This window comes from Tachysurus vachellii, chromosome 13, assembly GCF_030014155.1.
Source record: "Tachysurus vachellii isolate PV-2020 chromosome 13, HZAU_Pvac_v1, whole genome shotgun sequence".
NCBI classification, from domain to species: Eukaryota; Metazoa; Chordata; class Actinopteri; order Siluriformes; family Bagridae; genus Tachysurus; species Tachysurus vachellii.
Window position 1 is genome coordinate 15,511,469 of NC_083472.1, and position 12,442 is coordinate 15,523,910.

A 12,442-nucleotide genomic window follows, 5' to 3' on the forward strand; every position below is an offset into this window, starting at 1 on the left:
ACACACTTACACACCCACACGTACACACACACACACACATACACTTACACACACACTCACTCACACTTACACACACTTACACACACACACTTACACACACTCTCACACACACACACTTACACACACACTCACACACATAATATAAATGGCAGACAAACAGCTTAATACACTGAGCTTGTAAAGTAAACTAATAATAACCGATAATAATGAATAATCGAACAATTATGAACTTAAATGTCGGTGATGTTAAATTTTATTCTTCTGTGATTCCAGAAAGAAATAAAAAATATAGCTGCAAGCGATACCGGGGTCAAGCCGATCAGATGTGCTCAGAACATGTCGCTGATGAACCATACCAAGTGTGCGAGTGTGAGTAAGTGTGCAAACACTTACACTCACACACACACTCACACACACACTCACATTTATCACACACACTTAGGGGCGTAGACACCTATTGTTACTGTTAGTTTTGTTATTATTAGCATACAACTTTTCGTGACAGCGCCACCCAGTGGCCATGAGATTTTAAAAACAGCTATTTTCGCTTATAACTACCGCAAACTTGAGTCTAAAATCATGAAGGAGGTGTTAGACTCCTTGAGGCATGCTGAGTCAAACGATACCAAACGGTTTTCAGACGGCCATTTTGTGTGTCTGAATTTTCACGTTAAGTTCAGTATTTTACGAATGCAATGCCATATCGCTACGAAACTTGGTAAGGTTCATCAGTGACATGTTCTGAGCGCATCTGATCGGCTTGACCCCGGTATCGCTGCTTGCCGCTATATTTATTTTTGTTATCTTCAATTAGGCTGGAGGGATACATTGATCTGGCAAAACAGAGATTTTTCGAAGCTATGAAGGGTTTTCTTCTATGCTAATTAAAATACTGATAATTTATTCCTTTAATTAATTTATTTTAAAGTGGAGCTACAATATTTAGGGTGTAGCAAAACATTGACTCTAAGAAGTCAGTTGTCCTGATTAAGTTCTCTGCCTGATCTTGATGTCCTACTGGTTGGAGTCTCATCTGATATTAATTGACCGATATGGTGCATTGCGAGGCTCAATATCTCTCCAGATTTCACAATTTTGCAGTAATCTTCCTGTTCATTTTGAGTCTGTTCGTACAGAACAATTTCACTTTAATATCATACACCCGACAGTAATATTTGATAATATGGATATCAGTCTATGCCACTCCGACAATTTATCTGCAATCCTTGACTCACCCCTGAGAACACTGGAGAATCTCCAGAACGCTGGACTTCACGCACTCTTCCAGGCTGGCTGGACGTGCTCACAGACGGTGTCAAGACCATAAACGAAGTGCGGAGGGATAAAATCTAGACTAAAGCTAACATCACACCAGTTCTCCTTAACCAGCATTTTCCTCACTAATGTGCGGTCCCTGGTGAACAAAATGGATGTCATATGTTTTACATCGCCGTACCTGACAATTCTATCAAGCTAGACAGATGCCACACACTCTGGGCAGACAACAAACAAATCTGAATGCAGGCATTTTTACGGACATCTTCAATCTGTCCCTTGCCCTAGTGCAGAGGTATTCAACTAAAATTTAAAGAGGTCCAATAAGAGAAAATTTCTTGAAGCAAAGGTCTGGAAGATCATAATGTCTAACTAGTTAGTGTGATATATATTTAAGTAGCCTAGTAGTTGTATCAACATCTGCAAGCAATCAATACCTGACTGTCAAATCACCCTGTTGAAAAATCCAGCATAAACCAGCATGAATTCCATGCTGCTCCTGTAGTATATTGTATAGCGCACATATACTTATGTTAAATAGTGCTCGCTTAGAGGCGGAGGGATTTTCTGGGAGTGGTGTGTTCTGGTTCTGTGAGTTTGACTGATGAAGGTTGTGGCCGGCACGGCTGTTGTTAAATAAAGAGTAAATAGTCTACTTGCCTGTTTTAATTCCTCTCGCCTCAATGCACGTCATATATATATATACAGTATATATAATTGCAAAACGAAAATACTACATGGTGTCAGAAGTGGTCCAGAAGTGTTTTTTTCGTGGTTAGACACAGACTTTTGCTAACGGCTAAGCTAGTGGGAGCGAGCAGGCAGCTACGCTTGGAAGCAGTAAAGAGTTGGAACAGTTTAATATAAGCGAAAACTGGAGAAGATGGGAACAACGCTTTCAAATATACATGACTGCAAGAAAAGGTGCTGCAGAAAAGGAAGCTAAAGTACAGGTAGCTATCTTACTGCATGCACTCGGAGAAGACGCTCTAGATGTATACAACACACTAAATGTTGCACAGGCGGATGAAGCAGAGCTAACAGTGGATTATATTTTATATGCATTCAAAACATATTGCCAGCCAAAGAAAAACACTGTGTTTGAAAGACATCAGTTTTGGGCTCATCCCATGGCAGAGTCAGTTGCCATTGAGAAATATGTGACTGAGTTGAGACAGAAAAGCAAGGACTGTGAATTCGGTGCATCAGAAAATGACGTGATCAGAGACAAGATTGTATTCAGTTTGAATGATACACGGCTCAAAGAAAGGCTGTTAAGAGAGTCTGATCTCACGCTTGAGAGAGCGATTGACATCTGTAGAGCAGCGAAGACTGATAAAGCACAAATACAAGCAATGAGTACTACAACACAAGAAAGAGCAATACATGCAGTGAACAAAACCAAAGACGAAGACAGTGGAAATAAGGAAGAAAACCACAAGCACAAAGTGATAGCAAGAAAATAAAGGGTCAAGTGTGCAGGAAATGTGGAAAGTCACATCAACCAAGGCTTTGCCCAGCATTTGGAGTCTCGTGCCGAAAGTGTGGTAAGCTCAATCACTACGCAAAGATGTGTGAGTCTACAAAAGCAACACATAAGATGAAAATGCATAATTTGAGCTCAGAAATAGATTCACTTTTCATTGGGACAGTGAACATAGACCACCTAAGCGCTAAAAGAGACAATTCCTGGTATGCTGACATAGATGTAGGAAGCATGTCTGTTAAGTTCAAGTTAGACACAGGAGCAGAAACAAATGTACTACCGCAGGCTGTGTACAAAACACTGAGGAGAAAAGTCAAGCATGGAAAACGAATAAACCTGCAACTGAAACCGACAAATACAGTGTTGGTGGAGTTAAACTGAAACCAGAAGGAACAATCTCACTGGAGTGCTCCAATGCTCAAACCAAATCCAACCTGCTGTTTTATGTGTCAAACCACTCAGACACAGCTATCCTAGGCAAGGATGCATGTGAAGCATTAGGTCTAATAAAAGGATGGACATTGATACGCTCGCAGTCAAGTACCCAACTACAAAAGACGAGCTGCTAAAGCAACATGCAAGTGTCTTTGAAGGACCTGGTGAGTTCTCAGGAGAACATCGCATCCACATTGATCCTACAGTCACTCCTGTCATACATGGCTGCAGGAAAGTACCACTGGCAGTTATGGATAGACTGAGAGACACACTTGATGACCTGTTAAAAGCTGATGTTATTGAACAAGTGATTGATCCAACAACATGGGTCAATAGTCTTGTGGTCACTGAAAAGAAAGACAAGAAGAAGCTGAGGGTTTGCCTAGATCCTACTGACTTAAATAAGGCCATTTTGAGACAGCATTAGTCAATTCCCACAGCAGATGAGGTGTTGTGCAAACTTGCTGGTAAGAAAATCTTCACAGTGCTGGATGAGAAGGACGGCTATTGGCAAATAAAGCTCGACAAGGAGTCGTCACTATTGTGCACTTTCAACACGCCATGGGGGCGCTATAGGTTTAAGCGCCTACCATTTGGGATTAAGTCCGCGAGTGAAGTTTTTCAGCAGCGCAACTGTGAGACATTTGGGGACATCACAGGTGTTCATATAATTGCTGATGACATGATTATCGCTGCATCCACAGAAAATGAACACGACAAAATTCTGCAAAAAGTGATGACTAGAGCAAAGGAAGCTAATATCAAATTCAACAAGTCAAGTCAAGTCAAGAAGCTTTTATTGTCATTTCAACCATATATAGCTGTTGCAGTACATAGTGAAATGAGACAACGTTTCTCCAGGATCAAGGTGCTACATAAAACAAAGACAGGGCTAAAGACTTGTAAGTAGTCTTAGCCACATAAAGTGCAACCTGGTGCAAACAGTGCAGGACAAGACAAACAAGACAGTGCAGGACAAGACAGTGCAGGACAAGAGACAGTGCAGACACAAAGTTACACGACAATACAAAAAGTACAAAAAATGCAGTACACAAAAGACAATAAATAGTAAACAGTAACAGAAACAGCACCGACCGACCAGTGTTAATACTGTATGTGAATACTGAATGTTCAAACAATATTTCGTGCAGTAACATTAGAATGAACACAGTTTCTTAGCAGCAGGTCCTTGGGATAATATATAGAATTGTGCAAAAAAACAGCAAATGTCTGAAATATTATATAGTATGTGCAAAAACGGCTGAAATGTTGGGACAGTTTGTGCAAAAACAGCAGAAAAGGTGTGCAAAACAGCATGTAAACAGTATGTTGTGTCAGTGTGTGTGTTTTGTGAGGGTCTATGCAGTCCATACAGATGATGTGTGTGTATGTTGTGCTCAGTGCAGTACAGTTCAGTTGTTGAGAAGTCTGATGGCTTGTGGGAAGAAACTGTTACACAGTCTGGTCGTGAGGGCCCGAATGCTTCGGTACCTTTTTCCAGATGGCAGGAGGGTGAAGAGTGTGTGTGAGGGGTGTGTGGGGTCATCCACAATGCTGTTGGCTTTGCGGATGCAGCATGTGGTGTAAGTGTCTGTGATAGAGGGAAGAGAGACCCCAATGATCTTCTCCGCTGTCCTCACAATCCGCTGCAGGGTCTTGCGATCTGAGATGGTGCAGTTCCCGAACCAGACAGTGATGCAGCTGCTCAGGATGCTCTCAATGGTCCCTCTGTAGAACATGGTCAGGATGGGGGGAGGGAGATGTGCCTTTCTCAGCCTTCGTAGGAAGTAGAGACGCTGCTGGGCTTTCCTGGTGATGGCGCTGGTGTTGAGTGACAAGGTGAGGTTCTCCGCTAGATGAACACCAAGAAATTTGGTACTCTTGACGATCTCTACAGATGATCCGTCGATGTTCAGCAGAGAGTAGTCCACAACCATCTCTTTAGTTTTATCCACATTCAGAGAAAGGTTTTTGGCTCTACACCAGGCAGTTAGTTGTTGCACCTCCTCCCTGTATGCTGACTCGTCGTTCTTGTTGATGAGACCCACCACGGTCGTGTCATCGGCGAACTTGATAATATGATTCGATCTGTGCTTTGCTGCACAGTCGCAAGTCAGCAGAGTGAACAGCAGTGGACTGAGCACGCAGCCTTGAGGAGCTCCAGTGTTCAGTGTGGTGGTGCTGGAGATGCTGTTCCCGATCCGGACTGACTGAGGTCTCCCAGTCAGGAAGTTCAGGATCCAGTTGCAGAGGGAGGTGTTTAGTCCCAGCAGGCTCAGCTTCCCAATCAGGTGCTGAGGGATGATTGTATTGAATGCTGAACTAAAGTCTATGAACAGCATTCGTACATAAGTGTCTTTATTGTCCAGGTGGGTGAGGGCTAAGTGGAGAGCTGTGGCAATGGCATCGTCTGTGGTGCGGTTTGGACGATACGCGAACTGTAAGGGGTCACAAGCAGGTGAAGCTGTCTTGTAGTTTGTGATCACCTGTATGCCTTGCCACATGCTCCGGGTGTCTCCGCTGTCCTGGAAGTGGCTGTGGATTGTCTGGGCGTGTGCGCGCTTTGCCTCTCTGATGGCTCGGGACAGTTTGGCCCTTGCTGTTCTTAGGGCCGCCCTGTCCCCTGTTCTGAAGGCTAGGTCTCTAGTCCTCAGCAGAGCACGCACATTAGCAGTCATCCACGGCTTCTGGTTGGAGCGTGTAGTGATGGTCTTGGAGATGGTCACGTCATCAATGCACTTGCCGATGTAACTGGTCACTGATGACGCATACTCCTCCAAGTTGACAGAGTCACCGTTGGTTGCAGCCTCCCTGAAGATATTCTAGTCAGTGCACTCAAAGCAGTCCTGAAGAGCAGAGGTGGCTCCTGCTGGCCAGGTTTTCACCTGCTTCATAACCGGTTTTGAGCGTCTGACGAGTGGTCTGTATGCTGGAATTAGCATAACAGTGATGTGGTCTGAGTAGCCGAGGTGGGGGCGGGGCTCCGCACGGTACGCGCCGGGAATGTTTGTGTAAACAAGATCCAGCGTGTTTTCACCTCTCGTAGCAAAGTCCACATGTTGATGGAATTTAGGGAGCACTGACTTGAGATTTGCATGGTTGAAATCTCCGGCGATGATAAAAAGTCCGTCAGGGTGAACATTCTGTAGGTCGCTAATAGCTCCGTATAGCTCACTTAGCACCTCTTTAGCATTAGCGCTAGGAGGAATGTAAACTCCGACAATGTAAACAGTAGTAAATTCCCGTGGTAAATAAAATGGTCTGCATCTAACAGTCACAAACTCCACTGACGATGAGCAGTAACTAGAAACAAGCACAGAGTTCTTGCACCAATCCATGTTGATATAAACACACACACCACCACCGCGAGTCTTACCGCACAGAGCTGCATTTCTGTCGGCTCTAAATGAAGTTAGCCCGTCCAGTTGAATGGCGGCATCCGGAACTCTGTCGCTGAGCCACGTCTCCGTGAAAACAAACACGCAGCAGTTTCTAATCTCTCTCCGGGTAGAGCGTTCGAGTCGTATGTAGTCCAGTTTATTGTCCAGGGAGCAAATGTTGGCTAGTAGAATGGACGGGAGAGCCGGCCGGCTAGGGTTTGTTTTTAGCCTAGCACGGACCCCCACCCGCTTACCGCGCTTCCGCTTCCTTGCGCACCGCTTTCGGCATCCCCTCTCCTGGTCTCTGGTATCAGGTGGTACCGGGGACTGGAGGCCTGGTCTCCGCAGCAAGCCGAGGTCACGTAGCCTATACAGTACATCATCGTGCAGGTTGGTTGTTACACGATTTCTGTACTTTATTAGGTCCTGATGGTTCTATACATGAACACCGCTGTGCCTGGCATCCATGCATTTGTCTCACAAAGAACAAAGAGAAGATCCAATACAAGGTGAACAGTGTCAAATACATGGGTCATGTTGTGACATCAGAGGGTGTCAAAGTGGACAGTGCAAAAGTTAAGGCAATAGTTGACATGCCATCCCCCACAGACAGACCTGCACTGCAACGCATGCTTGGGATGATCAAGTATCTCGCACAATACATACCCGGAGAAGCGACAGCCACAGCGCTGCTGAGACAACTGCTGAGAAAGGACAGTGTATGGCAATGGCAACATGAACATGAGGAAGCTGTAAAGAACCTAAAAAAATGCGCTCGTAACAGCCCCTGTTCTTAAATTCTTTGACCCAAAGAAAGCTGTCGTGATACAAGCAGATGCATCCAAGGACGGTCTAGGCGCATGTATAATGCAAGAGGGACATCCTATCGCCTATGCATCCAGAGCTCTTACTGACACAAAAAAAACTATGCACAGATAGAGAAGGAGCGTCTGGCTATCATGTTTTCAGTGAAACGTTTTCATCAATACGCCTATGGAGTCAAAGTTAATGTGCAGTCGGATCACAAACCTTTGGAAGCAATCTTAAGAAAGCCACTTGGAACAGCTCTGTCCAGACTTCAGCGGATGCTACTTCAGCTGCAACGCTACGACCTGAATGTAATCTACACGCCAGGTAGAGAGCTACTGATAGCAGAGACACTCTCACGAGCAACGACACGTGAGCAACAGAGACAGGATGATATATTTGATGAAAAAGTGAACTATGCCCTTGAGCCAACAGAGGCCTTGAGCCCAGAGACTCTGATGCAGTTAAAGCATGAGACACAAAAGGACGTCATATTACAAATATTGCTGATTCACAGGCACGGTTGGCCACATCACAGAAAACAAGTTGACAAAAAAGTGATACAATACTGGCCTATTAGACACTCGGTGTCAATAAGAGAAGGAATATTGTTTGTGGGAGGCAGAATTATTCTACCGAGTAAAATGAGGTCAGACATGTTACAGAGGCTGCATGCGGCACACCAGGGTATGCAACGCACCAAAGCTCTAGCCAGAGTACACTGGTATTGGCCAGGTATGACAAGAGACATTGAAAAAATGGTGGAGTCATGTGCAACTTGCCAGCAGTTCCAGCCTCGCCATCAGAGGGAGCCGATGATCTCTCATGAAATCCCAGAGCTTCCTTGGCTGAAAGTAGGAGCTGACATATTTGAAATCAATGGTCACTCATTTCTTCTGGTTGTGGATTATTTTTCCAAATACCCAGAAGTACAAAACATCAGTGACAAAACGACACACACAGTTGTTAACAAGATGAAATCGATATTTACCAGAATGGGTATACCTAAAGAGATTGTATGCGACCATATGCCTTTTGCAAGCCAAGACATGAGAAAGTTCGCCACAGCATGGGGAATTAAACTCACTCACTCCAGCCCAGGCTATGCGCAGTCAAATGGCCTGGCGGAGAGAACTGTGAAGACTGTTAAGCAGCTGTTAAAAAAGGCCAAGCAAACCAACACTGACCCATTTCTGGCACTTCTAACTCTCAGGAACACACCTGTCACAGGTATGGGTTATTCTCTAGCACAACTGCTTATGGGCAGGGTCCTGAGAAGCACTTTACCCAGCTCAAGCACAGTACTCCAACCTGCAGTACCAACTAATGCACGTTCTACTCTTCAGGACCTCCAAAGAAGACAACATGCTTATTACAACAGAGGCACAAAGAAACTTCCATTGCTGCCGTCAGGTGAGACTGTTCACATGCAAACTGAACAAGGATGGCATCCTGCTGTTGTCATGGCGATACGTGCTGAACCGCGTTCCTACGACGTAGTGACATCTTCAGGACAACAGTACAGACGCAACAGGAGACACCTAAGGAAGACACCTAGCGACATTCAGGTGTACACTGAACCGGACCGTCTTGAGGCTGAGATAGACAGCACCCCGGTCACTCCTACCGGTGCTGATGAGACTGCGTGTGTACAATCTTCTTCTCCTCCACAGATACGTCAAACCAGAAGTGGCCGAGTTATTAGGCCACCGGTGAGATTCAAGGACTACGTGTTAAGCCAATGAGTGCATACAATACTGGGTGTATGTTGTGTTTATATAAAAAAAAAAAAGAGGTCATGGTAGATATACAATGGTATGTTTAGTTCAGCTTAAGTTTAATGTATCCCTGATTGATACACATGGAAATATTATTTCAGCCAAGTTACATTTTACTTATTCATCTTCCCTGCTAAAGATAAACTTTTGTTTTTTTTTTATTATAAGAAAGGAGGATGTAGTATATTGTACTGCGCACATATACTTATGTTAAAAAACATTTAAAAATCGTTCGTTAGGGATTAAAATGTCTCCACAAATTAAATATAGTAATACCAACAAATGTTGACTTCCAGGGCTCCATGAGGGAAGCAGCATATAAATCATACAGAATGATGGTTTTTGAAAGATATATATCTATATAAACCATTTGTCTCAATGAAGAAGTAGTTAAGTTGTTTGTTTGTTTTTTTAGTAAAGCGGTAATGTGAAGAGATATTACCCAGCATCAGCGTTGCTATGCAACCTTTAAAGCAACTATGTTCACGAAGGTAAATTTAGTTCCTGCACTTTCCAAAAATAAATGTCGCAATGTTTTCGACTACATTATATACCTTACAGTGTTTATCGAAATTAGTATAAGTGCATGTGTTCCAGATCATCATGTTTTTTCCACCGTAATTAGGATTTTGTTTTGGGGTAAATAAAAAGCTTCCGCTTCTACACGACGAATCTGCTGATCACTGGGAATCAGAATGTTGGCATACGTGAGGTACCTGGATGACGGCTGCACGGCAGTTGTTTCAACTAGCGATATTAAGGACTTTAATTACGACATGTTTGACCAAACTCAGGTTTATTGGGTACGATGGAAGCAAGACTTCTTCAGGGCACAAATACTAATGCTTAAAGGTATGTAACTTAAGCAGTAGCTGTTTTATCGTAACTCGTTCACTGCACAATATAAACAAATGAGTGATATATAGTTTTGTTTCTTATTTTGTTTCTATAATTTTTCAGAGAATAAAGAAGACATAGAGCAGGAGTTGTCTAAAGGCAAACAACTCCGGGTAGCACCTCTTAAAAAAACACGGTCATCACCACCACATACTACTTGTTCCTCGCTAAAAGAGAGCGCATAAGCTAAGACCAAAAATGTGTGTTGTAAAGTTTATATTGTGTAACGTTATTTGTGCACGTGTGTATATTATAGTGTGATGGCAAATGTCATTGTTCAAAAAATATTTTAAACAAACATATATATATATATATATATATATATATATATATATATATATATAAGAAAGCCATGTAAATGATAGGAATATCCAGAATGTTTTTTTTTTATTAAAAAGTGAATTGCAATTCTCTAGAAAATTGTCTTGGTCTTTATTTAACTATGAATATGCACTAAGAAATGTGATATGTAACAAATGGGTTTTGTTGTGGTCTTGCTGGGATTATACTAGCATCCAAAAGACAACATATGTTGACCAGCACAACAGCATCCCAGGCTGGTCGGCCAACACACCAGCATCCCAGTCTGTTCGGCCCGCACACCAGCATCCCAGGCTGGTCGGCCAGCACACCAGCAACTAGCACCTAATGCTGGACCAGCATACCACCATCCCAGGCTGGTTGGCCAGCACACCAGCAACTAGCACCTAATGCTGGACCAGCATACCACCATCCCAGGCTGGTCGGCCAGCACACCAGCATCCCAGGCTGGTCGGCCAGCACACCAGCAACAAGCACCTCATGCTGGACCAGCATACCACCATCCCAGGCTGGTCGGCCAGCACACCAGCATCCCAGGCTGGTCGGCCAGCACACCAGCAACAAGCACCTCATGCTGGACCAGCATACCACCATCCCAAGCTGGTCCCAGCATGCAAAACATACCTTATGCTGGACCAGCAATGCTGGTTTTTTTAGCAGGGCAAATAAATTCAGTACAATTCAAAAACCTTTTGACAATATTTATTGTCATGTAACATAGAACTGAACATATGTATGACTGTAGATATGTATAAAGTTCTCTCATTAAATAAATAAAAGTAGGGCTACATTTCAAAATAAGAGAATTGTGTATGTTTAAATAAAGTGCTTAACTTTCCCTTTTATATCTGAGTGAGAGAACTGAGCTCTACCTTGGCTTGGGTTAGGTTAAACCCTGGGCTTGAATGGAGTCAGGGCCATTCTCATACACATGTGGAGGTGCTCATTAGTGAGCCTGGAACCATATTTAGTTTGGATTATGTTCATTGTAGAGAAAGCTGCCTCGCAGTTGTATGTACAGTAGAGCCAAACATGGTCAGGATGTATAGGGCTACTTTCCTCAGACCTGGGAAAGCTGTCTCAGGGATGCTGTTTTCAGATTTGAGTGGATATGTTTGTTCAAAACCTTTATATTTTGTCTCATAATGCCGTTTTGTGCCATTGCCACTTTTAATATGAGACTCACTGGTGAAGTGTGAACAGAAATCAGTCTCCGTTTCACTCGTCTGTTTCTCTCCCTTTCTCCGTTTCACTCGCCTGTTTCTCTCCCTTTCTCTGTCTCACTCGTCTGTTTCTCTCCTTTTGTTTTCTACATGTATCACTATCTTTCTTTCATGTGTAACTTTAATTCTCTCTCATCTGTCTTGCGCTGTTGAGTCGCAGTGTTTACTTCAGGAATGCACAGACTTGATTGGTCTGTGCGTTTCCACTACCACTACCGTAAAGACTGCAAAAGCTGCGCCGGTTAAAATAGAAGCGCTTCGTCAAGTTTTAAATCATAACCTTTTGATTTGGCTGTAGGTCCGGGTCCGGATTGGACAGCTTCTGGGTCCGGACCCGGACCGCAGTCCGCCTGTTAGTGACCTATGCCCTAGCGACTGTGCCAACTTGCTTCAAATCCATCTCCATTTTCCGTGTTCCGAAACACTCCAACCGGTTGTGCCTGAATGACTACCGCCCAGTAGCACTCACACCCATTTTCATGAAATGCTTTGAGTGACTGGTTCTGGGGCACATAAAGAACTGCCTTCCACCCATATTGGACCCACATCAGTTTGCCTTTCTGACCAACAGACCCCAGCATGTCAGATCAAGCCACATCCACTCTTCCATCATTACCCTTAACACACGTGTACCACATGGCAGTGTGCTGAGCCCATTCCTCTATTCCCTCTTCACTCACAACTGCAGGCCTGTGCATGGATCTAATTCCATAATCGTTTGCTGATGACACTACAGTGAGTAGCCTCATCACCAACAAAGATGAGACAGCCTACAGAGAAGAGGTATAGTATTTAGCCACATGCTGTGCCAAAAACAGCCTGCTCCTTAATACCTGCAAA

General features: G+C 43.8%; 2 protein-coding genes across 4 annotated transcripts in view; one reads left to right on the forward strand and one right to left on the reverse strand.

Annotated features, from left to right (window-relative positions):
- hdac3 (histone deacetylase 3) overlaps window positions 1-12,442 on the reverse strand; it is a 448,843-nt gene that overhangs the window by 179,106 nt on the left and 257,295 nt on the right. The gene's annotated exons all lie outside the window — the stretch shown is intronic.
- On the forward strand, window positions 6,578-10,254 carry LOC132856246 (uncharacterized protein K02A2.6-like). Of its 2 annotated transcripts, none has more exons than XR_009649407.1 (2): window positions 6,578-10,013; window positions 10,122-10,254. XR_009649407.1 is itself a non-coding variant. In XM_060885761.1 (2 exons), the coding sequence occupies exons 1-2, from the start codon at window positions 7,536-7,538 to the stop codon at window positions 9,577-9,579; spliced, it is 1,563 nt and encodes a 520-aa protein (XP_060741744.1). In that variant the 5' UTR covers window positions 6,578-7,535; the 3' UTR covers window positions 9,580-10,245. The 2 variants fall into 2 exon arrangements, 1 of the variants encoding a protein (XP_060741744.1); XM_060885761.1 differs by having other exon boundaries at window positions 6,578-9,095; window positions 9,577-10,245.